This window comes from Anarhichas minor, unplaced genomic scaffold, assembly GCF_050575085.1.
Source record: "Anarhichas minor isolate MPS153535 unplaced genomic scaffold, ASM5057508v1 ptg000006l, whole genome shotgun sequence".
Classification (NCBI taxonomy): Eukaryota; Metazoa; Chordata; class Actinopteri; order Perciformes; family Anarhichadidae; genus Anarhichas; species Anarhichas minor.
Genome location: NW_027466452.1, coordinates 3,518,004 through 3,543,253, shown reverse-complemented (window position 1 = coordinate 3,543,253; position 25,250 = coordinate 3,518,004). Strand labels below are relative to the sequence as shown.

General features: G+C 44.6%; 1 protein-coding gene across 9 annotated transcripts in view; it reads right to left on the bottom strand.

The window, feature by feature from the left end:
• Positions 1–225: 225 nt before the first annotated feature.
• The window catches only part of LOC142935362 (nucleoprotein TPR-like), a 31,110-nt gene continuing 6,085 nt past the window's right edge, over positions 226–25,250 (bottom strand). Inside the window, exons 12-55 of one of the 9 annotated variants that reach the window (XM_076079714.1) lie at positions 24,675–24,872; positions 24,432–24,539; positions 23,669–23,892; positions 22,529–22,692; positions 22,309–22,433; positions 22,044–22,192; positions 21,779–21,941; positions 20,463–20,597; positions 20,176–20,316; positions 19,035–19,242; positions 18,701–18,897; positions 18,442–18,582; positions 16,938–17,054; positions 16,613–16,816; positions 16,315–16,493; positions 15,411–15,558; positions 14,996–15,133; positions 13,941–14,072; positions 13,697–13,827; positions 12,743–12,953; positions 12,488–12,637; positions 11,690–11,803; positions 11,367–11,471; positions 11,003–11,215; positions 10,340–10,378; positions 10,017–10,211; positions 9,762–9,873; positions 9,461–9,654; positions 9,290–9,357; positions 8,911–9,110; positions 8,601–8,789; positions 8,162–8,265; positions 7,589–7,663; positions 5,975–6,235; positions 5,681–5,882; positions 5,389–5,597; positions 4,484–4,555; positions 4,265–4,356; positions 3,138–3,250; positions 2,932–3,030; positions 2,684–2,825; positions 1,823–1,920; positions 838–948; positions 226–586 (exon numbers count right to left, since the gene is read on the bottom strand). In XM_076079714.1, coding sequence (XP_075935829.1) covers positions 531–586; positions 838–948; positions 1,823–1,920; positions 2,684–2,825; positions 2,932–3,030; positions 3,138–3,250; positions 4,265–4,356; positions 4,484–4,555; positions 5,389–5,597; positions 5,681–5,882; positions 5,975–6,235; positions 7,589–7,663; positions 8,162–8,265; positions 8,601–8,789; positions 8,911–9,110; positions 9,290–9,357; positions 9,461–9,654; positions 9,762–9,873; positions 10,017–10,211; positions 10,340–10,378; positions 11,003–11,215; positions 11,367–11,471; positions 11,690–11,803; positions 12,488–12,637; positions 12,743–12,953; positions 13,697–13,827; positions 13,941–14,072; positions 14,996–15,133; positions 15,411–15,558; positions 16,315–16,493; positions 16,613–16,816; positions 16,938–17,054; positions 18,442–18,582; positions 18,701–18,897; positions 19,035–19,242; positions 20,176–20,316; positions 20,463–20,597; positions 21,779–21,941; positions 22,044–22,192; positions 22,309–22,433; positions 22,529–22,692; positions 23,669–23,892; positions 24,432–24,539; positions 24,675–24,872 — 6,426 coding nt within the window. In that variant the 3' untranslated portion in view covers positions 226–530. Of the gene's footprint in view, positions 587–837; positions 949–1,822; positions 1,921–2,683; positions 2,826–2,931; positions 3,041–3,137; positions 3,251–4,264; positions 4,357–4,483; positions 4,556–5,388; positions 5,598–5,680; positions 5,883–5,974; positions 6,236–7,588; positions 7,664–8,161; positions 8,266–8,600; positions 8,790–8,910; positions 9,111–9,289; positions 9,358–9,460; positions 9,655–9,761; positions 9,874–10,016; positions 10,212–10,339; positions 10,379–11,002; positions 11,216–11,366; positions 11,472–11,689; positions 11,804–12,487; positions 12,638–12,742; positions 12,954–13,696; positions 13,828–13,940; positions 14,073–14,995; positions 15,134–15,410; positions 15,559–16,314; positions 16,494–16,612; positions 16,817–16,937; positions 17,055–18,441; positions 18,583–18,700; positions 18,898–19,034; positions 19,243–20,175; positions 20,317–20,462; positions 20,598–21,778; positions 21,942–22,043; positions 22,193–22,308; positions 22,434–22,528; positions 22,693–23,668; positions 23,893–24,431; positions 24,540–24,674; positions 24,873–25,250 lie in introns of all 9 variants that reach the window. The other 8 variants (XM_076079756.1, XM_076079685.1, XM_076079747.1 and 5 more) reach the window with 8 other exon arrangements.

Below are 25,250 nucleotides of genomic sequence, written 5' to 3'. Positions count from 1 at the left end.
TAACTTCTGCTAGAGTAAAAGCGTTTCACTTCCCATGGCTGTGTAGTGGGTAGAATTTATTCATTTGGAAGATTTTCAAAAATAATGAACAATAATATAAAACCTAACTAAGATATGGCTACAATGCCACATCCTTGCACTGCTAATTGAAAAGCCCTGGCTGTTTGTCCTCTCGGTCCACTCAGACTCACTGGACTAATTATACAAAGCACGCATATTCGCTGATACTCATCGTTCAACTTTATTAATAAAACAAGTGTATCAACAGCACAAAAGTGGAGCAATACGAAGTTACCAACAAAATGACAACGCTCTCATAGATGAATGATAAACAAAAAATGACAAAACTAAAAACTCTCACAAACAATGTGTCCGTAGAACATGTCAGAGAAAGTAACACACACACGTGTGTAATATCAGGTTATTGATTTTTGATTGACTATCTCAAAATTCAACAACAAAAATAAAATAACGTGGGAACATAAGCGTCGTCTTTTCATTCGGCCGAGTTGATACTGGTGACATCATCATCAGGCGAAGCTCCCTCTGCCCATGGCTCCTCCCCTTCCTCCCCGAAAGAAAGTGCCTGTAAGCACAAAGCGAGGATACAGCAGATTAGCATTGATGACCGAGACGATCCGCTTGATTCCACATCATCACTGCTCGTGATATTATCCCCATCACTTCTGTGTTTATGCTGCTCTCTGCTTATTGCACTTCAATAAACAGCTTCATCATTACCCTTTGAGTGACTGGAGTTTATTCTGGAAGAAGCGGGTCTTAAGAGCCCTGCATCACCTTAACTACCACACCTCCAGGGCTGCTTTAGTCTCTCACCTCTGCGGCTGAGGAACGTCCTGGCCTCGTTCCTCCCTCCCCTGGTTCCTCTGCCCGGCAGGCTGCTCATCAGACTGGGCACGGTGCGCCGCTGAGTGGCGCTGCTGGTGTCTATGAATGAAGAGTTTTAGACTTTCAGTGACAGAACACAAGCTCATCACACGAGGACATGCTATGCATAAGAACACAGCACGCTGCTTACATCCGTCACGTCTACGAGGACAAAGAGATAAACACAAATGTGACCGGCGGTAAGCGGAATTCAGCAGGATTGTCTTACAACTTTGACCCTTTCACAGTTCATTAAAGTTAATTGTAACATGTTGGTGGACTTGTTCAGCGTTCGGTTGTAATAAAAGTCGGCTGTTAATTTCTTTTGTTTATGGTAATGATAAGATAAGTTTTAAGTTCATCACTAGCCAAAATCAGGATCCTAATCAACAGCACAGTTAACGTGAATTATGGATGTGTCTTGCTTGCTAACCAAGCTAGCGGTAGCGTTAGCCGTGCTAACGGTAGCTGGCTGCAGGGCCCCGCTCCTCCACAGCTCCCCCGCTCGTCTGCTTCTTCTCAACATGCTATGATAAGAAGCTAAGAGGATTCCTGTAGTTGAAGTCATCCCTCTCTGAACAAAATGCTGTGGTTTCAATGTTTTTACCTATGGATGGAATAAATATTTGATACATAGAATTTTATGTAGTTGTCCTAAATCCTGAAAACAGTGTCATAGCAGCAACCAAAGCTGGTTGCTGCCTGTAGTTACAATTTATTTTTGCGATGAAAACATTTTAATACACAGAATATTTTCTGCAGCCCTATTTCATCTCAAACCATGACAACCAAAACAAGTGAAAGGTCGTGTCGTGTGTTAAACTGTGAGAAGGGCACCACAGCCCTGTGAGTATAGTCAGCGCCGGTCTGTTACAGGCCCGATAACGGAGGGTTGTTCAGGTTTAGGGCACGGTCAGTCAACAGCATCACTCACCAGCGTCCTGGCTGGTAGACGGCAGTGATGCATCATCACTCTGCTGTCCTGTCGGCTCCATGTCTGTTTGGCTCTCCAAAGAGGATTCAATACCAAGACTGGAAAACACAAATACAGTGCTCGTAGAAAAGTGAAAAAAAAAAAAAAAATATCCAGTGATCCATTTTCTAAATCTGATAAATAGTGTTTTCTCCTGTGTCGACTTTAAGAACAGCTGTCTGGATCATTATTGTGTTTGTTGTTGTAAATTGTATTATGGCCACAGGGGGCTAAAGTGCAGCTCTACTCCAAGCTCTAAATGGAACTACAAGCATTCATGTTGTACCCAACGACAGATTAGTGCCAAATAAAATACATGTCAAGGCCAAAATGAACCCATGACATAAACGTTACATAACTTGCTCTCACATAATATATGAATAATGAGTTTAGAGTGCATGGAGTGATTAAAACTCACCTGAAAGAAAATCATTATTTTAGTCCTATGTAGACCATGGAGCAGTGGAGCACTTCAGCCTTTTGTGGCCGATACAAATTTTACAACAACAAATACCTGTTTCTTCTGAAAATTAAAAATTAAAGAACTTAGAAAGAATATCATGGCTAACGGTTTTTCTTCACCTTGTTCTTAAGTCATCAACAAAGGAAAGAAAACAATTCAGACCAGACCTAGACAAAGGATCACCAGAATTTATCTTCCTCACTGACCGCTCAGGGCTTCCGTAGTTTACAGCCGAATGGTACAAAATCTTTTTACCACAATTACATCTGACCTTTAGAAAACGGTCACACCTCTGCTCCTCTCATATCAGCTGTCTATTTAGAAGACACCTCAGGTCTACACGTTAAGAAGCTGCTCACCCCTCTCCCTCCTGCTCCATGAACACTTCATCTCCATCATCTGCAGCAGAAGCCAACCCTGTGGAGGTGGTTACCATGGGAACCGACTGGGACGCCATGTTGTCGGCACCGTCTGAGGGCAGAGACTCCGTGAAGACCGTCACTGACGGAGATGGAGAGTCGTGATGTAGCACTTGGACTTTAAAGCCATACACGATGAACTGTCATAATGTTCTGTGTGTGTGTGTGTGTGTGTGTGTCTCTCTCACCTGGTGCAGCCACTTGTAAGGGTGTGGTGGGGACACTCCTTCCTCCTCCGTCTTCATCGTGAGCAGCCAGGAACAGCGGGGACTCATACATCCCCAGACCTTCACACACAGCAGTAGGAAGGCGGACAGGATGAAGTGTTAAAGAATGAATGTCACTGTTTCAGATTAGTTCAGGTGTTCTAAGTGTGTGTGTGTGTGTGTAGTACCTCCTTGAGAGGCCAGCTGTCCCAGGTCAGAGTGTGAGGCCGATGTCTGAGGCAGCAGGTCATCTGGAGGTCCAAACCTGAACCTGGTGGACAGCCCTGCTACCTGAGGAGAACTGAGGAGGTGAAAGACAGATGTGTGAGAGTCACAGTTCATGCATTCGTCCAAGATTATCGAAACAGTCCATAACAGAGGTCAACCTTTGTTTTCATAGAGTTTCTAGTTGCTTTTCAAATGAGGCAACCCCCGGTCCTGAAAAGTGAAGCCGATGCTTCATGTCTTAAAGCTGCATTCTCTCTAGTGTCCATCGGGGGGCGACTCCTCTGGTTGTATGAGAAAATGACTCTACTTCTCTCTTGATTTATTCCCTCAGTAAACATTGTAAACATGAGTTTATGGTCTCAATCTCTAGTTTCAAGTCTTCTTCAATACAGCATGATGTTAATTTAGTACATTATGGTCCATTTAGAGTCAATGTAGTTAGTAGGTAGAAATATGATTAAAAACAAAGATACAAAGATCTGGGGAAGTCTTAAAATGCAGCATGAGGTGCACTCTAGTTAAACCTGTTAGAAGGATAAAGCAAGAAGCTCATTCTTAATTACTCCCACGTTTCGGTCTTTATTTTCCATCACCAGGAACTTCCTGAGGACTCTTTACTGTGAAATATGCTGTCCAGTGTTTTCTTGCAGTGCTGGGGCCTCACTATGAGCTTATTAGAACAAAGACTGCAGGATAGCCAGCAGCCTGATTTGAGTTAAGATTCACACCAACCCCCTGGGAGACGTTAAGTCGCACCTACGTGTGATCTTTTCAACCAAAACCCAACACTGAGAGCTCATTGGACGAGGGCGATAGGCCCCCACACACACACACACATATACCGGTTTAGCTGACTATCTCAGACACGTGTGTGTATAAGCGCGGTCTCTATCGTATCCCAACAACAACTTTTGGATGCAAACATTTAGACCATAAGAACCCCCCTGATATTCTCAAACATTCACACAGAATCAAACACACCCGTCTATTTAATGATATTCAAGGGTTTAAATGAGCACTAAGTGTTCCAGGGGTGTATATTTTTTACACTATAGTCTGTGTGTGTGAGTGTGTGTGTAGATCTTACTGTATAGCCTCAGCAAAGCCATCAGTGCGGTGTGGGACCACCAGAGTGGGAGTACTGGGAACCATTCTGTCGTCATCATCAAAGAAATGTTGCTGCAACACACACACACAACACAAACTCACTGCAGATCTATCTACAGCACGCGCTTCACACACGATCCTTTGTTGACCAATAATACAAAGATGTAACAGTACATGTGATCCACACTCCATCTCTTACCATACTGCCTATTCCAGGAGTCAGTTGAGGTCCGCGTCCTACTGATGGTCTGCGCAGCTGAGAGGACTGTCTCTGATGAACAAACACACGTCATCACGGTCAGAGGAGATCGGAATCACTTCATTCAAATTGAGGTTTTTGTTCATAGATCTGTAATTTGTTTTGGGGTGATGATGTCAGAAAATAGAGGGAGAGGGGACTTTTCTTAGATACAAGTTAGGGGGCGTCAAGGGAAAAAGGTCAGGAACCACTGATCTTGACGAAACTCTTCTTCAACATGTTTAAAGACACCATGTTGGAGCGCCTTCGTAGCCGAGTGGTTACAGCGCATGCTGCAACAGCTTCGGTTCCAGCCTTGGACCATTGTTCATGTCATTCCAGTTGGATAATGTCCGATACGTTTCTCAAGATTACCAACCCAGGCTTTAAAGTCGAGATTAGATGCCTATTTAACCATTTTACATAACTTTTGCTGTCATATTGTGCACCTATTTCACAATATATGAAAAAAATAAATACATTTTCTTCCTGTAAAACAAAATATGAAGTGTGATTACGTAAGCTAGTTCCAACAAATAACATTATGACATTCATCAATCTGCCACTTTTAGCGACAAGGGAGTTGTGCGTCTTCAGCTCTGTATCGCATTTAACTCCCTCTTAGAACTGTATTCCACTAAGATGTTCCCCTTCACAGTGGAATATGTCCCAGAACAGAAGATAAGAACGCTCTAACTTACGTTTTACTGGGACTTTAAATGTCCTGTCCTTTAAACAACTCGTCCCTAATGAGTAGGCCAATAGTCCATATTTGGATTATATCTGGGATATCTTGTGTGATAAAGCTACAGCCAAGAATAAATCAGATTTCATTTTTTGGAGTGTGTGTGTGTGTGTGTGCACACCTGTGTGTGCACCTGTGTGTGCGGGGGTCCCAGCTCCGGAGCCGGTGGTTGAATGTAGAGCCGTGGTGGGAGGGGGTGCGGGGGCCTACGGGGGTGGGGGAGGCGGGGCATGAGGGAGGGGGAGGGGGAGGGTGCAGAGGAGGTCGGGGGGAAGTGTACGGGGTCTCTGGGGGTGTCGGACTCCGACGTGGCGTCACTGCTGCCCTCATCTAGTAAGACAAGAGGGATTCACGTTAGAAGATTTCAAAAGGAGGAGGAGCTACATGAGTCAGAGGTGACAGGAAGGGCTCACTGCTGTGTGACGCCTCAGAGGGACGCTGCGAGTCGGAGGACGCTCCGCACGCAGTCTCCTCGGGGTTGGAGGCCTCCGACGGCTCGCACTGCCCTCCCTCCTGCTCTGCCTCCCTGCTCTCCTCGTTGTCCTCCTCTCCTCCCCTCATCCCGCTGTCGCCAGCATCATCCTCGTCTTCATCGCCATCCACCTCTTCCTTGTACTGAGGCAGATACAGGATGCGATGTTAATAACTCCAGACAATAGATTAAGCCTGAAAATATTTTTATAATGCGTTAATAAGCAGAACAGCACCCCGTCGTCGTCGTCGTCGTCGTCTTCTTCCTCCTCCTCCTCCTCCTCCTCCTCATCTTCCTCTTCACCTTCGTCCTCCTGCTGCTCCTCCCCCTCTCTGCTCTCGTGGCTCTCGCTGTCCGTGTCGATCACGATGACATCCCGAACGATGCTGGAGGCCTGAGAGGACATCAGATCAAAGGGGACAGACTGGGACACGACTTCTTCCTCGATGTCCTCGTCCTCTTCGGCCAACACGGGGAAACAATCCTCTGGAAGTTCCTGCAGCCCAAACGTGAACCCGTTATTGAGTATCGTCTTCAGATCCTCATCACTACATTCTAATCTCAACCACTACAGCTATTGACTTACGTTAAATGTTTGTAGAATAGTCATCTACTACTACACTGACTAGAACCATTTGTTTTACTGGCTTCATGGTTCATGGCTTGTTACCAGATGCTGTCTGTTCTCTTAGTGCCCGTCATTAAAGACTAGGTAATTACAGGCCTATTGCTTTGGCCAGCGTACTGTCAAAAGTCAGAGAAAGAATCCTGCTGGACAGACTATATGAGTTTATTAACTCCACAGAGAACCAGTTGGGCTTTAAAGCCAAACATGGCACTGACTTGTGTATATATGCCTTAAAGGAAGTAGTCAACAAATACAGACGTAAAAACTCATCAGTTCTTATGTGTTTTATTGATGCCTCGAAAGCTTTTGATCGTGTTAATCATAGAAAGTTATTTTTTAAACTGAGCCAAAGAGGTGTCCCCACATACATTGTGAGAATTCTGGCTTACTGGTATGCTCACCAGACTACGCAAGTAAAATGGGGTAGAAGTGTCTCAGCCCCATTTGGGGTTAACAATGGTGTCCGACAAGATCTGTTTAATCTATATATTGATGATCTGTCCAAGAAATTGAAAGCCTGTAATACTGGTGCATGATTGGGAATACTCTGGTTAACCACATTATGTATGCAGATGATCTCGTGATTTTTAGTCCATGTAGCGCTGGTCTTTCTAACCCTAACCCTTTTTTTAAAGATTGTCAATGTCGTGGATGAATATTTAGCTGATTTCAACAATGCGGATGCGACGGAAGATTTCAGAACAAGACTTCTCTGAAGAGGACACCCAATAACAAACAGACAGATCAAACCTATTTCTCTGTAGGATTCTCTCCATAATGTTGTCAGACACCTGGAATAACAATCTGAGCCCGTCTGTTGCAAAAACAAGCACTTAGTGGTCGTATATTGATGGATTACATTACAGCACGTTGCAGAATTCTCCCTCAATACCGGACAAATTAAAAAAATGATGATGTTCCTTTGACACACAAACATGGGAATATAGGGTCCAGTTTGAAAATAAATTACCCTTTAAAGCTTGATATCTACTTCAAATGTTTGAGAACACTATATTGCCAAAAGTAAGTCTACTCTCCTTTGTCTACTTCAGTCAGCCCCATGCTTGAATTTACATGTTCATCTATCACATATGGAGCTTCAGTCTGGTAACCAGGAACACTTTTAGTGGAGGTTGTGGATTGCAAACAGGTAAGAAATACAACAGAGTAGTCAAATAAAAAGCTAGAATTGATATCTTCAATTCGTCATTGGTGACTGACCTGACTGTCGTCTGGTGAATCCTGTCGTTCTCCTTCATCCCTCAGCTCTCCTTCAATCTCCTCATCACATTCAATCTGAAACACGACAAATTACAGATCATGTGTAACACAGTTTATACGTTAATAATGAATGCATTGGACGATTGTCAAAAAACAGAAGTTGGTTCAGCAGCTCCTTTAGTGATGCATCTTGACTTTCTTCCTGAGACAACAATATTCCTGAATTTGTGTTACACTACTGCCAGTCGTGCAACTGTTGAATTGAGCTTTTAGAGGCTAAACGTCAGATTTATGCTTGATGCAACCTTAAAGGGATAGTTTGGCTTTTTTAAGGTGTGTTTGTATGAGGTTCTTCTCCATAGTCAGTGTTTCACTACAGTAGATGGAGTTTATAGAAACAGACAGGAGCAAAGTAATGTACCGCTGTAGATGTATTTTAGACACCTGAAAACATTATCACTTTAAATGTACGCTATATTTAGAATATTTTCACTGCTTTTCTGTCAAAAAACACATTATATATATATACATACATACATATAGAAGATTAACAGGCAGTCTGTGTGTGTTTACCTGCAGTGCTATCGATGGTTTTAGTCTTTTCATGGTCGGAGGGGTGTGTGAACTCTCTGGTCTGCTCTCCTCTTCCTCGTCCTCTCTGCCTCGCTTTGAAGCTACTTTAAAACACACACACACACACACACACACACACACACACACACACACACACACACACACACACACACACACACACACACACACACACACACACACACACACACACACACACACACACACACACACACACACACACACACACACACACACACACACACACACACACACACACACACACACACACACACACACACACACACACCAGGATATCAGTTAACAGAATTAAACTGTTCAGCTGATAGCCAGTCGGACATCTTCTTTCCCGTTTGTGTGATTAATGGTTATCTGTACAGTTGCTGAGTTGCTGGTGAGTTTGGGACGAGGTTCTGCTCACCAGTTCCACTCAGGGATGACGAAGTGGACGGTCGCTCTGCCTCCATACTGGGGCCTGCGTCCTGATTGGTTGCCTGCTGCTGGGTGGGCTGGACAAATGCTGTGGCCTGGGTGCTGGTTGGCTGAGTTATTGACGTGTTCACCAGACTGGAGCTGGTGGAGTGTACAGAGGCTCCCGAACTCATCAGCGCTGTGGGGGGGGGGGTTTTTGAAACGTTGTATTACACTTTAAAGTAACATCCAACCATCACCAACTAGAATCTACAATCTTATACTATTATTTTCTGTTTCTTTTCATCTCTTGCCCTCACCCTCTTGGCTGTCAGTCTGTGTGGTCGGCATGACCGTGGCAGTAGGTGTTGGGACGGGGACGGTTGCCGGGGTAACCATTGGCCGGATGCTGGCCCGGGGTGTGGCCTTGCTGCCAGGGGAGGGGCTAGGCTTGCTGCTCGGAGACGGAGTGCTTGTGGTGGGGCGGATGTTGGCAGTGGGAGGGTCAGACAGGCTGGAGCTGACGGACAAGTTGGTATTACAGTTTTTCTATTTAGCTGTGAACAACTTTAAGCTCTTATAACTCATAATTGAGCCATTCTAATCTGGCTCCGACTACTTTTTAAATAATATCTGTGTTTATAAGTATTCACAAGAGTGTCTGGCGTTTGTGCATGTGTGTATGTCTCCATTAGTTACCTTCCTCTGTCCTGGGCAGGACTCTTCAGCGATATCTGTCTCTGGTCTGCAGATCTGGCCTGATCACCCTACGTACAGATACAGGTTTGTTTGGGGGTACACACACACACACACTGTTTTGGTGAGACAAAGTGATCTGATGAAAAGCTCTGCGGCCTCCATGTCCCCTACCTTTGCTCCACTCGGGTCCTGTGGCTCCTCTCTGGGCTCCGACTGTGCTTGGGTCTCTCTCAGCTCCCTCAGCTCTCTGTCCAGCCGAAGAATTCGTCCTTCGTACTGAGACTTGAGGGCGCTCATTCTCACCTCCAGCTCCTCCTTGCTCTGTTTCACCTCCTCTATCTCCCGACTCAGCTGCTCCTTAGCACCTACGGGTTAAAATGTAAAACTCAAGTTCCTCTTCAGCTAATGTAGCTTCTTTGTTCAGCTGTCCTTCATCAGCATGTTTTCAATCTCCGAGCATAAGTTAACTCACCGTTTAGTTGGTTGATTTTGGTCTTGGCTCCCATGAAGACCTTCTTAGTCTTCTCCTCTTTTTCAGCGATCTGCTTTCTGAGCTGCTCCTCTGTGTTCTTGCTCTCAGACAGCTGCAGGGGGAACAACAGAGTGTTAGAACAGACTGCACAGTACTGGCTCATCGCTCTTTACTGTTAAATAGCGAGAACGTAAGGGTGTCAATAGAGAAAATAACAACAGTTTGATTTAAAATGATTTGGGGATTTGGGAGCACCTCTTCTCTGAGTTTTGCCAGCTCCTCTTGGAGAGCCTGGTTAGCGTCACTAGCAGCGTTAGCGTCGCCGGGCTGGTTGGACTGGGAACTCTGGCTCTGGTTGGCCGGCGTGGCCCGGCTAGCTTCATTAGCCTGGTTAGCCTCCGTTACCTGCTCCTGCAGACGCTTGATGTCTGCCTCACGCTCGCCAACCAGCTGACAAAGAGGATTCATAGAGTACGGGAGACGTTATGGAATTAAAAAAGGTCTTTAAATGCAACAGTGCTGATTTATCAACACATAACAGAAATCATTGGACTGCTAGTTAAAACACTTTTCCCCACCTTCTGCTGGCTGTCCAGGCGGCCCTGAAGTTCAGTCACCTGTTATGAGGCAAGCACAGATACACTGCTTATTAGTTTGAATATTGCACAAAAAAAACTGGTTTAAATGAAACAGCAGCAACTTTTTGCCAAAAAGAAAAGACATTTTTGTTCGGTAGCTTGCTTCTTTCTGTGTGCAGCCGCATTATGACTTAAACAAGTATTTATTAAATATGCTAGAGAGAAATGCAAACAGAATGTGTGCAGCTTGAATAACAAACTTTGCTGCTATGTTTGGGAACAGAGTTAACATTTTACACTGTCAACGGTCAATTTTTAACATAAGATAAGAGAGACTGAATTTGGGTTGTTGCAGCACTAGGACAGGGTTTATAGAGATGTAAAGGCATACAACTATTTTTCACTTTGATTCAAAGATGAGTCACAGCACGTGCACTTTGCATCAGCGACTACATTTGAATGGCTGTTTGGAAAGAGTCGCACTTCACTGAAGGATGCTGAGGTAACTGCTGTGTTTTCCATTGAAAATCTGTCAAAACATGAGCAGTGCCTCCTACACTGTATGAGACAGAACTATAAATGCCATCTAAATGCAAGAATGTATATGTATAAATATAAGTAAATATTGAAACAAAAACAAAAAAACATCCCAAAGACACGCACCTTGCTCTCTGCTTGGCTGAGCGCCGTCTTGAGGTTGCTGACTTCCTGGTTGTGGCTCTGCTGACTGCTCTGGTGGGTCTGCTGTAGCTCTTTCTGATTGGCGAGGTTCTGCTGAAGGGCCTCTTTAGCCTGCTGGAGCTCCCTCTGGATCTGCTGAATCTGGTTCTGACGGGCCTGGGATTGAGACTGAGCTGATTTCAGCTGGTTCTGTACCTTTAAACCAGAGGAGGAGATTAGGCTGGTAGCATGGGTCTGATGTCGCTACGACATTACAAATAAACAGAATGTTTGCTGTAAATGCAGCGAGTAGCTTTGTGTATCTGTGTCAGGTGCATCTGTGTCCTTGTTCTGCGCCTCTTCTTACCTGCTGGCTGTGGGTCTTGGCTTGCTGAAGCTCCTTCTGACTCTGGGTCAGCTGGTTCTGATTCTGCTGCAGTTGAGTCTGGATCTGGGACAACTGGGACTGGACCTATAGCAGCAAAGATGTGACAATGAATCCTGTGATTTCTGCCTTTCTCATGTATATTCCTCACTAAATAATGAGCTAGCTATATGTACTGTTCTCCGTCCCCCTTTTAACCCGCTATGAAACCTTCCACACTGCTGTTTTTGCCACCTAAACCTCTCTAAATCCTTGGCAATATACAGACTTAATCATAGTTTAATAACTCGAATAAGCTCAAGGACCTGTGTCAGCTGGTTCTGTTTCTGCGTCAGCTGGTTTTGGACCTCCTGGAACTTTTCCTTGCTCTGCTGGATTTCCTTCTTGGCCTCCTCCAGCTCCTGCTGGGTCTTCTGGGCCTGGTTAAGAGGAAAATATCACAAAAATAAAATCTACTGACACTTTCTGACAGTTAAACTAAAGCCATGTTTGTATGTATTTGATGTATTGTAGTCCAACAAAATCCTGAGATATGTGTTCTTATGTATCGACGATAGGATAAGAGCACGTTACTAAAGTCCATTTTCCACTGCCGGATCTTTCCCCAGGGACTAGGAACCTTTTGAGGAACTCATTGCGTTTGGACTACAGGGAACCAGGTTGTAAAACAGAGAGTCTACATCAATGCTGACTCAACCAGAGAACCGAAAGATGCTCAATATCAAAGATGACGCATCACAAGCTCCGATAATGGTTTGAAATAGTGTACACATCCCGTCTCCTGAGTGGGCGTGGTCATGACGTGTATTTATTTCTATTTTTTTTTTATAATTTCTCTATGTTATATATTTATTTTCTAGAATGGCAGCAGCTGTAATGTAACCCCATTTCCCCTTCGGGGATCAATAAAGTGTTTCTGATTCTGATATGTAATTAAAGTTTCCTTGAGAGAGGGAAGTTCGTCAGAAGCTTGCCGCTGTATGTGTTTGTACCCTCCACCTTAAAGACGGCCCCTTCATTCAGCTGTGAGAGTATACAGACTTTTACACCGGCCTGGTGATCTATCATTTGATGTTGAAGGCCTAAAATGTCTTCCTGCTCACCTCCTCCAGCTTTTTCCGCGCCTCCTCTTTCAGTGCGCTCAGCTCCTCTACGGTCTTTTTGAGCTCCTCCTTGGCTTTAGTCACTTCCTGCTGCTCCGCCAGGCTCGGTCCCGCCTCACTTCCTGCTTTAGCAGCAGTTTCCTCAACCAGCTGCAGCACACAAGACACACACACAAAGCTCATTATTACAATTTTCATCCCCACTAAACTTCTTGTCTACTTTAAGTCTTTAAACATGTGTGACTGCAGTCCCACCTTGTCGTGCTGCGCTTTGAGCTCGTCGTACTGAGTCTTGTAGCGTCGTCCGATCTTCTTAACCTGGGTGATGGTCTTGTTCTTCTCCAGAATGTCCTTGTTTTTCGTTTCTATGTCTTTCTTCAGAGCGTCTCTCTCCGAAGTCAGATGGGCCACAGAGTCTCTGAAGGCCTGCAGCTGAGACTGAGCCGAGTTACTGCTGACGCTGGTTCTGATGCGCACACACACAGCAGGGTTAGGTTAGGTACAAACCACAGGACATGGACCACAGATATGAGACCCAAATAAACACGGTGTATCAGGGCCATTGTAGGTAAAAAAAATACATATAATAATAAAATAATTATTTACTAATATTAATATTTATAATAAATATTGCAGTGTTCTGTGTGGTGTGATGAGGTTGACCAAACCGATGTGGTTCCTCAACAAACCAAAACAACACAATTTTCCAGGTTTTTTTCTTCTCTACTTTTTACTTACTGTGAATATTAACCCCCTCCCCCATCATTTTGTTATTTTCATGTTTTAGCTACAATGACCATATAGTGTCATGGCATACAGTTACTTTGTGTTTTGTAAAAACTAGAGCTGCCCACTCTTAGTCGACCTATCGGTTGTTTTGGTCTCAGTTTACTTTTTTCATGCTTTATGACGCATTTCCAAGAAACACGAGCACATCTCTGTTAAAGACAAGATTTTCAGTGGTGCTTTTGTGTGATTCTTCGTGGAGAAACTTAGTTTGTCGATTAAATCAACTTATCAATTAGTCGTGTTGTTCAACTAAGAATTTCTCTGGTCCAGGACAGGCCGAGGTAAAAACCAGGATACTTCAATGGTTTGTCAGTCTTTATGTTGTTGTTGTTGCATCCAGGCTGATGGTGTGTGTGTGTGTGTGTGTGTGTGTGTGTGTGTGTGTGTGTGTGTGTGTGTGGTCTCAGTGGGCTGCTCTACCTCGCCACTTCAGTCTTCAGCTTGGCCGTCTCTTCAGCCAGCTGTGTGATGCGTCTTTGCTGAGCTTCTCTCTCAGTGGTGACTTTCTGTCGCTCCTCAACGTCGCCGTCTTTCTGTTGGCTGACCAGTTGCTGTGGAGGGACAGTCAGTCGAGTTAAAGACAAACTCAAATAGTAACTGTAGAAATTTGTAGAGAAGACTGTGCAGTAGCAATGGGACGGTCGGACATTAAACACACAGTTACCTGTGTTTTGGCCTTCCAACGTTTCAGGTCTTCCTCCAGTATCCTCCTATCAGCCTGCAGGGAGCCATTTTTCTCAGATAGCATGGACATAGAGTGATGTAGTGGGCTGATCTCTGACTGGAGCTTAGTAACCTGACAGAGAGAGAGACAGATGTGAGCTTCACTCAAGTTTAAGAGCAGCTGCAGCTTCACCCAGTGGTGGAGGTGGTGTGATGCAGAAAAGAGAATAGCTCTCCAGATGAAAGACAAGGTGACTGAGGAACTCGACACTAATAATTGTCCAACCTGCCTTACGAATATACAACACATCACTAGCAAGACGTTTTACTGTAAAAGCAAACATTATTGTTATGATTAAATTCAAAATAGGGCTGCATTAGAGAGGTAAACTGCACTGGGCCATTATCACCTGATGGCATCAGCACCACTGAGCTAGCTAACCATTAAAGTTTACATCTGGCGCCATCACGTGCATGAGCCTCCAGTCCTCGAGTAGATGCACGCTTCCTTCTTCATGGTGATACTGTTTGCAGGTGTAGTTCGGTAGAAAGTAAATAGTTCCTACATGAAACTGCTCACTACAAGGTCTGTGGATTATCTCGAGTAACCGGGTCATGATTTCTAGAAAGAGACGTTGCTGTTGAGCGCCACAAGCTGAATGCCATCTAGTGCCATTACACTGGAGAGAAGGCAGACATCTCTACGGCCGATACCTCTAACATTCAGCAACTCGCACCAAAACTATGTCGATTTATAAATAGCACTACAAGGTAAGAGGAAAAATGTGTATTTTCAGTTTTGGGGTGAACTGTCCCTTTAACGATATAGATTAAAAGGTTTGCTCGTCTAGTTCCAACCTTACAAACCGATACGAGCAAACACTCTTGCTCTTTAAGGAACTTGAGCCAGAGAGATGTTCAGGGACCAAGAAGCTGTTCAGCATGGACAGATTCTCTGATAACCACAAAAGTAATACAAATTAAATTTAGCCACAGCTGACCACGAGAAAAAGGGAGACGCAGGACGAACCATGAGGTGCAACACTTGATTCTTACTTTAGCCTGGGCTTGCTGCAGCTCCTGTTCCAGTTTGTCTCGGTCCATTTTCAGCATCCTGGTGGTTTCTTGCAGAGTACTGATGGTCTCCAACTTCTTCAGCTGCTCCTCCTGCTGGGCCAGAGTCTTGGCTGTAGCCTGAGCCAAGGACGGACGGGGACACACAGATGCATTATGATTAACAGTATTCCGTCGTGCCATATTTGCCCTTTTTAGCCTCAAGTTAGCATGATTCATTTACCAAAGGCAATGCCCTCCGTCACAGCCTGAAAGAGCAAGTAGGATGTATTTGTTCAAATCCTTAATGACATATTTCAGATACATATTTTTCCTCTGCAAAAACAGTGAGTCCTCGCTGCTTATCACTTCGTTATCCACCACCAGTCTTCCGCCCCTCCATCGCTTCGTTTCCTACCTGCATCTTCTCCCTCTCTGCGTTCAGGGCTTCCTGCAGCTCCTTCAGTTCTCTGTCTTGGTGCTCCACTCGCTGTCTGTAGCGAAGGGCTTCTGTGTCAGATGCCTCGCACTGAGCCAGGGCGATGTCTTTCTCACGCCGCACAAACCTACAACACACACACACACACACACACACATTTCAAACTCAACCTGAAACTTGTTAAGAGAGAGAACGGGTTTAATCCGCCTTCCAATTCTACAAAAAACTGTTTGTCAACAACCTTAAGCCCTTCTCTCAAGTATTTAAGGTATAATATGCAACTTTTCTCTAAAACTGACTCGATCTATGTTCTATAATTTTGTTGAGTTGTGTACTTAAATTATCCAAATTTTCAAACCTGAGAAATCTGTATTTTAATTGCCGTCATATCCCCTTTTGTACATGCATCAACGTAGCAGCAGAAGCTGTCACGAATTAACTTTTTATCCAGTTTCAAGACACATTTTTGCCATATACATTTTAGATCTTGGTGGTTTTGAACTATATATTTCAACCCAATGAAGGATTTAAGTCATCAGAGAAACTAGCTGAGCAAATGTTCGGCTCTCAGTCCCTCTGGGACGTCCTGTGTCCTCCAGACAACGTCGAAGAAACAACGATTTTGAACGTGAAACTGCTTCATTCAGTGTTGTTTTAGTTAATCAGCAGGTCTGCTTGTTTCAGAGAGGAGACCCCTGTGGTAAAAAAAAAAAAACTCCTGAATGACGAACACTGAAGGAATCCCATGACCCCTCTGCTTTATCAAGATGACACAAAACGCCGTCCTTGGTTATCGTTTTGATGGAGACACCCAATAGCGGCAGAAATGACAGATTGTGCGCTCGAGGCTAACACACAACCACCTTTGGTGTTGCTTTATTACCCGAGTATTTCTAGTATCTGCTCAGTGGTCTTCCCCTCCTCACTGAATGACAGGTCCAGCTGCTGCTGCTGGTTTTGCTGCTGGCGACTCCTGGAGGCCATTTCATCCATCTGTTGGTGCAGGAGAGCATTCTGCTTCCCCAGCTCCACACAGCGACGGGTCTTATTGGTCACATCCTCCTGAAGGAGAAAGTTATGACCAATCACAAACATTCAGGAGGCTTTTGCGACACACTTTGCGATCATTTGAGTTATTGATCATTTTTCTGGACATGCTTGACAAACACTCGTCGTCCCACCTTCATCTGTCGCTCCGCCGTGTTCAACACCACGGTTTTCTCCTGCAGGACGGACGAGGTCTTGTTCAGCTGCTCCTCCAACTCCCTCCTACGCGCTGCGTCTTGCTGTAATCTTTTCTTCAGCTCCTGGAGGGCCTCCACGTCCGCGGCATGAAGCATGAGCTCCCGCTCGTACTTGGCCTGCGCCTCTCCAGCTAGCTTGGTCTATGAGGAGGAGGACGGACGGGACACGGCTTCATGTAGAGTGTGATGTGGTCACGATATATAAGCTAAGTGGTCTTGACTGAGGTTAATAACCAGCATGAATGTGTGTGTGTTAATGCACCTGCAGCAGGCTGTCCTGTATGGCCTTCTGCTCCAGTGTGACAGCAGCAGCAGCTCTCTCCAGCGCCTCCTGCTGCTCTGCCTGGCTGGACTTCAGACTGCGCTGCAGCTCACACACCTGGACGACACAGCGGGGACAGTAAACACAGACACTGAAAGGTTGAATAATAGTCATACGATCTCTTTGACTGACTTATCGAGAGATTTATAGTAAGTTAAACTATTCCTCCTGTGTCATACAGATGAATGGAGTCATGCCAAAGAGGCGGATAACAGTTATTTTAATCATATAATCAAGATTCCCCACCCCCCATTTAATTGATTCATTGTTCAGTCCCCCGTGTCCTAGAGGTTGGGGTGTTCTTTCCCCTATATTTCTTTTCTTAAATTGTGACCAAGATAAATACTGCACGGGACATTTTACAGAGTGCTGTCTTGTGGACAAACCCTGTAATGGTGACACCGTTTCTAAATTGCCTCATTGGTTTGGCATTTCAGAACTGCTATTCTGTTTCCTTATTGCAAGCATATACACAGATACAGTTTGTGGACAACTGGCAAGTTGAAGTCCAGTATTCACTCTCGACTAGGGGTGGGGGAAAAAATCGATACAGCATAGTATCGCGATATTTTGCGTGGCGATATTGTATCGATACACGGACGCCAAGTATCGATCTTTTATTATATAAACTATTAAAAAAAACAAGAAAAAAAAAACAAGACCTCACCAGTTGTTTTCTGGTGAGGTCAGGAAAGGTCCCGGGTCAGCGTGATTGGTAGGAAGTTGGTCAAAACAAAGATAGAGACATCTGGCCTTACAACGGGGTTAAATCTGCCAACAGTAGCCAGACTCATGGGGAGAGTGCAGAGCATAACTGTCTCTCTGCCCTCGACGTCCACGCATCGCAGGTTATACTGAGTTATATAACTCTTATATCCTACTTATATAAGTTATAGTTATATATATACATATACTGAGTCCACACGTTTGCATTTAGTTAAGTTGGACTATGTAGTAATACAAACAGTTCAGTTTGTCAGGTGCAACATTTATGACATTGTTGGTCAGTCTGTCTGCTTGACAATCCTATTTTGCTGCAATAAAAATGATTGAAGTGAGATGAACAGACTGAAAACTTTATCTTATTAGATAAAACATGTTGACACAGTTTTCCTTTGGGGACATAATTAGAAGTTGAAAAAAGTAATAAATCGCAATATATGTTATCGCAATACTCAGAATATCGCAGTATCGTGATAATATCGTATCGTGATAATATTGTATCGTGACCTAAGTATCGTGACCTAAGTATCGTATCGCGGGATCTCTGGTGATTCCCACCCCTACTCTCTACTAGCTCCTGAGAAACATATCAGTCTCTTTAGCTGCTCGGTAAAGCCGAGAAGGAGCTGCAGCCCCGGGTGATCATTTTCTGTACGTTCATCCCTATGAGCGACGCCTCACATTACACATGTTTAAATATTGTTATCATCGCTTGGCTTACTTGTTTTTCCACTGCGTCCACGGCCTTCCTCCTCTCTTCTCGCTCCTGCTGCTTCATTTTCTCCCCCTCTAAAATCCTCTTCTCCAGCTGCTTCTGCACCTCCTCAGACTCCTCCAGCCGGCGCTCCAGAGGGCAGCGGGACTAAAGGACGGATACATGCGTGAGCAGTATAGAAAGAGGGTAGGAGAAGACAAAGAAGACGGCGGAGAACAACCGAGTGTTGTTGAATTACTAAGGAGAACGAATCAAAGAGCCATACCTCCTTTTCTTTCTTCAGACTGTCTTCCAGACTCAGTACCACAGCCCTGTACTGCTCCACAGTAGCGTTAGCGTTCTTCAGCTGCTCCGCCAGTTCTCCCTTTTGTTCCTCGGCAGTACGCAGGAGGCTTTTCACCTCTGCAAGCTCATGCTCTGATTGGCTGAGCTGCTGGGAGGCTGCCGGCACTGGAGAGCGTACTGAAGGTAAGCAGAGACAAAAAAAGAAAAAAGAGCTGTTAACACTCACGGTGACAGTGATTGCATTAGTTCCTGTTACCCGTCCACAGACAACAAACATGGTCCTCGGCCCTTCATTACTGAGTGATGCCATTTACCTCGGAGTGGCGCTCTGAGGGCTGCGGCTCTGGAGGCCGGGGTGGCGGTGGTGTTGCCGGAGGCAGCAATGGCCTCAGAGGATGAAGCGGAAGCCAGCTGGGCTTTCAGTGCTGCCACCTGCTGTTCAGCACCGCGCAGCAGCTCCCTGGTCTTCTGCTGCAAGGTGTTCTGGGTCTCCAGCTGTTTCTTCGCTTCCAACAACTGGGCCTGCCGAGGAGGTGATAGCAACAAGACAAGTTTACATGCTGTGTTCAACAACACTTATTTAAGAGAAAGCATCACCGTTCAAAAGTTTGGAATCAGCTGTTGTATTAAAGTTTTTCTTCTTTTTCCTAAATAACATCTGTTTAACAGAGATTTTTTTTAAACTGTATTATTGAGACACTAGATGTTTTATTCACTTCTGAAATAGTGCTAACCCTGAGCTAACCTATTTCTATTGTGCAGTTTGAAGAAGAGCTTTGCTAAAGCAACATGTTGCCTTTTAATTCCAGCTTGTTCTAGGCTGCCGTTATTGTGAAACTCTTGACACTGAAACAGGAAGTTGTTCCCGTTTATTCCGCACACATTGATGCTAAGCTTCCCGTTTCTTTTACCAACGACTGATGTCTTCTCTTCTTATTCAACTGTTGGTCTTTGTCTCTTTCAGCTCTCTCAGTCGTCAGTGTGTTGTACAAAACAAACCCTTTATACAAAACAACATCTATTTGTAAAGAGGACTTCCTGCAACCTAAAGCATGAAAGAGCTGTAAAACATAGAGACTAGTCCTTTGAAGACATCCAACTGGACGCAATCAAGTTTTTGTAGGGCAGCTGTGGCTTGGTGGGTAGCGCGGGTTGTCCTTTCACCACAAGGTTGGTGGTTTGATCCCGGCACCTTGAGCAAGACACTGAACCCCAAGTTACTCTCTGGGCATTTTACAGCAGCCCACTGCTCCTAAAATGCTACGGAGGGGTTAAATGCAGAGGACCAATTTCATGTATATATGCAACGATTAAAATAATAATAATTTGAAAAATTGTTTTAAGTTTAAGTCTTTATTTATTTTTTTACATTTTATTTAGTTTTGTGGCAGGAGATGAAACATTTTTGATCGGTAGTGTTTGTGCAGAGATCATTAAATGTAATATTCTACGTACATCCATGGTGCGCCCAAGGGCGTGTCTCTGTGCCACTTCCTGGTCCAGCCTGGTCTTCATTGAAGCCACTTCTGCCTCCAGACTCTCGATCTTGTCGTTCAGCCGCTGGCGGGTCTGTGACTCCGTCCGCTCCATGGTCAACTGGACCAGAGTGAGAGAGGAGAGGAAACTGGTTCAAATCAGGGAGCTCACCGGGACGTTTGGTAACAGAATAGAGTGGAACGACCGTCACCGATGATTGTGTTAAATCTAAGTCACACAGTCCACACCGGTGCATGACACGGTACCTGTATGGACTTGAGGTTGGTGAGCAGCAGGTTCTGGTTCCGTTGCTCAGCAAGCACGGCTTCCTTCTCTCGACTGAGTCGACTCTCTGCTCGTCTCAACATGTCTCTCTCTTTGGTCAAGTTCTCGACGCGCACCTGCAGACACAGAGGGGAAATAAACAAGTTTACACCGAGAGAGCGCTGGTGGTTATGAATGGATGTGACCAGAGGGAGAGATCATCACTTTGAGTGGTGGGTGTTCCCTACAAGAGGTGTGAAACAGTTCACCTGTTTAGTCAGACTTTACAACAGAAGAAAACTGCTGATTGGCCACGCTCTCATCGGATCATCTGCTAGAAGGAATATCTCATGTCTTATTTCTGGTCCACTCGAGTAACTGTGTGCATCTCCTGATGTTTAACGAATAGGTATTCATGTATGGAAGAATAATGTTTAACTTGGAGTGAAAATTCTACAAGTGAGTCAGCATTTCCTGTAGAGATGCACAGATTGCAATTTTCTTGTAAAAACGTCTGACCTGCTGATTCGGATTTTCTTTCTTTGTAAGAAATATAAGTGACATAAACAAACATTTTAATTAATGAATCTGTATTTTCATGTAGATCAGGGAAGACTCAGAGAAGATATCATTCTACACTGTGTACGAAGGCCTTTTATAGATGTATTATCTTATTATCTATTTATTTATATATAACTTTATGAATCAGTATCTAGTTGCAAGACTGTATTGGGAATGAATTATAATATAATATATTTCATGCTTTTTTCCCCCTCGTCTCCACTCGCTTTTTAGAAATGCGAAGAGAGTTGAAAAGTCTCTAAATCTAGCGAGACAGTTGACAACAGTGTGTGGCTGTGACAATAGTCGGTTGCTGTCTGTGCTGATGCGCGTGATATGAACTGTAAATTGAACCAGTACATCTGAGACTGATCGGCCGTGAACGATCACTCGGTGCGTCTCTAATTTCCTCGCAACAGTAAAATATCCACAGAGTAACATTCTCTGAGAATCATTAGTCTAGGTGTTCGTACTATACTTCCAGTTAAGGATATTTGCAATTTAAGGCTAAAAACGTTCTGAAGCTACAAAAGAAAGACCAAAAGTTTATTTTAAACCTGAAAAAGCTACTTTGACTAATCAATCTGTCCAACACCAATGCAGTTCATAATGAATATGTCATGAACATAAAACCAGAGGGACAAAGAATAACACGGTGATCTGATTTCCTCTCTCTTTAATCCAGCTTTGGTCAAAGTGTGACCCTGTCCCACAGCATCATAAGTACCCTTAAGATAAAGCTTCTCTTCCTCCTCACCTCTTCCAGCGCCAGCTTCTCGCTGGCCTGCCGCAGGTCCTGGCTCATCGTGTGGATGATGTGCTCGTGTCGTTGGGCTGTTGCAGCCATCTTTTGGTTCCTGTCCTGCAGGGCGGAGACCTCTCTGCGGTAGGCGGACACCGTGTCCTGGAGCATCTCGTACCTGACGGAGACACAAAAGACAAACACGCTGCATTAAAAGGAAAACCTCCAAGAGCTGAACCGTGAGGCGGGGGGTGCGGCAGAAGCGCTGGGCCGAGCAAACCTCTTGCTGCTGAACTCGAACTGCGAGGTGAGCTTGGCGTGGCTGGAGTTGAGATCCGTCAGCTGCCTCTGCAGCCGGTCGTTCGTTTCGTTCAACATCCGGTCGTTCTCCGCCTTCTCCTTCTTGTACAGAGTGAAGGAGTCGCTCAGCTGGAGGGGCACGGACACAAACGCATCCAGTCAGAACAGCTACTGGATTTAAACATTTAGGATTTTCACCCAATGAAGATATGCAGATTCAAGTGAGCATGTGCAGGTGTTCATACCTGTTTTAATGCAGCTTTAGCCTGAGTGGTCTGTGCTGACTCGGCAGTGGCGGCTCTCTGAGGAGCAGAGCGAGTAGCCGGCACCGACGGTCTAACATGTGCAGGGTGGGACGGAGACTCGGAACCTGCGGACACACGTGAAAACTTTGTGCTATAAACGCCATTACATGTTAAAAAAAGACATCCCCATAAAGGCGTATTTGGAGTTTTTTCAGCTCACCTTGAGGAGGCAGACTGAAGCCGGTGCTCTGCGTCAGCAGGGCCTTGTACATGTCTCTCTGCCGGGCGCTGGAGTCGGCCAGCTGCTTCTGCTGGTTCCTCTGCTCCCTCAGCTGCTCCACCTCCTTCTGAAGCTTGTCCACGCTGGCCTCCAACTCTGACACACTGAGGAGGAACCACAGAGACGGCGCTCATGTTTAGCTCCGCTGCTCACCAACGATGCGTTCTGCCTGATCCATGGATCCCATATCACTCGTGTTTATATAACTGAACATCAACACATATACAATTTTGTCCAGGATGGAAACACAGCTTTTTTCCCCCCCGTGTTCATCAGAATGTGTATTTCCTTTCTCACTTCGGATACCTTTTACCTGTTTAATTATAATTACAGTTAAAGATACCGGGCTGACGGCTGATGTGTTGGTTGGTTTATTGACTGTTATTAAATCTGTCATATTATTTTTAATTGATTAAGTGCTGTGACGTTATTGTGATTTATTGTGTGTCCTAAATGTATTATCTTATTATCACTGCCAGGAAGGTATGTATTCAGTCATCTGCGTGAGTATGCGTGCATCTCTTTGTCCGTCTGTCTACGGCTAATCTGGCATAATGCTGGACCCATCAGCCAAAATGTTTTTGTGCTCATTTATGAACGTATGCTGGAGGACCTCTCTTGGTTGCAGTGATTCACACTTTTATTGGCGGTTTGATTCCGCCATTGACTGCTGACTCATCACAACAGTTAACCGGACGTAGGGGCCGAAGTATTCAACAACCGTTTCAGTCGTTGGGCCATGAGTTATGCCCGGGAGAGAGTCTTTGGGTGAAATTCTTCAATTTTTCTGAGGCGCTCTTATTACATCTATAATATTCTTAGATATAGACTGATGTAAGGTCATAGTTCTTAGAAAAAGCTACAACATTTGAAAACGAATTTTAATTGCCTACGCACTTCATCACTTCATCTTACTTGTACCTGCAAGCTTGTGGCGCTTGTGTCAGCCCCAGAAGAGACTTTTACATCATTTGTACGTTGTTTTGCGGGAAAGCGACTGTCACTAGCGGAGTCAGTTGTTGCATCAGCAGAGGCACTTGTAAAAAAAAAAATGAAGAATTCAGTTACAGCACTTATTACCGTGCGGATGTCACTTGGCTCTGCCGTCTGTCCTTCTCCTCCTCCAGCTCCCTCAGCCGTCTCAGCAGGCTTTGGTTCTGCCTCTGCAGCTCCTCCACACTGCGGAAGGACAGCTGGCGCGGACTGATGACCTCAGAGGTACTGGAAATGTTGGCGGAGCTGCCGTCCTCCCTGGTCACCTGATTACCTCTGGCTTCCTCCAGCTCCACCAGAAGAGCACACACCTGGACAAGAGACACATTTATGAATGAAGTAATCTGTACCAATCAGCAGGGATCTCCTTTTATTCTAGATTTTTATCCCGAGAATATTTTATCAATCCACTGTTCACATACTTGAAAAATCTTTTTATTAAAAGTGATCAGAACTACCGAAGCCCCGAGAAGCAGGTTAGTTGCTTATTTTTTTCTTCTGTGAGTTGCAGGTGCATTTCTTTTTTTCCCCCCAGTGTTTGTTGTTGTTATTCTCTTTTCGACCACAAGAGGCTGAAGTGCACCACTGCCCAAAGTCCTAAAGCGACTTTTAATTTCTCCATACACTCTAAACACGAGGTACATATTGTATGTGTTAGCAAGTTATGTAACATTACTGCCATGTCTTTCTTTTGGCTAGAAATGTATTTTAATCTGCTTTTCACAGTTGGTATACTGGCAACGCTTTTTGAATTATTTTTAGATTGGAGTTAGAAAACAGATCACCAGAAACAGATGCATTTAGATTTATTTGAAAGCATGTAATGCTTGGTGTGTGTGTGTGTGTGTACCTGTGTAGATGTATCCTCTAGATGTCTCTCTGTCCTCAGTTTGTCTCTCTCCATGCTATCACAGCACTGCTTGGCCTCCTCTTTCTCTTTCTGCAAACTGTAGATCTCCTAATGACAAAAAGTACACAAAACACAGGTTTAACTCAACAGAATATGTAGTCAGAAAGGTGAATAAACGCACTTGATAACACATTAGAATGTAAAGTTTGACAAAAACAGCAGGAGCGTGGACGTGTCGCCCACCGTTCGAGCCTGTTCCAGCTTGTTGCACAGGGAGGCCATGGATCTCTGCATGCTCTCGTACTCCTCTCTCTGACGCTTCAGGACAGGCGCCTTGGACTCTATCTCCAGGACGATCTCGTCCAGAACTCGGCTCACTCTCCTGGTCTCCTGCATCTCGAGCTGAAGCTGCGTCTGACACTCCGCATACGCATTATACAGCTGAAACGCAGAGGAGGAGTTAATACTCGCTACAACAAACATAAAACCATAGTGAGGTAGACTACAGTTACTCAACCTTCATCATAAAAACGCACAGGTTGCAGAAAGCCAAAGTCTACACTTCTGTGGATAATAATATAATAACGTAATTATTTTCTCTGTACTAAATGCTATGAGGATGTCATATACGATATGATATCCAGTCTGGGATGTGTCAATGATTAGCATCAACCACATAATACAGCAGCCACGTCTCTGGTGGAAACCAGGAAACAAACGTGTATTTACATGCTGGAAAATAGTAATACAATAATAAGTAATTCATATTTTTTTGGCTGAGGGATCAAAAATTGTGGTTTTAATGTGTTTCTATCGGGA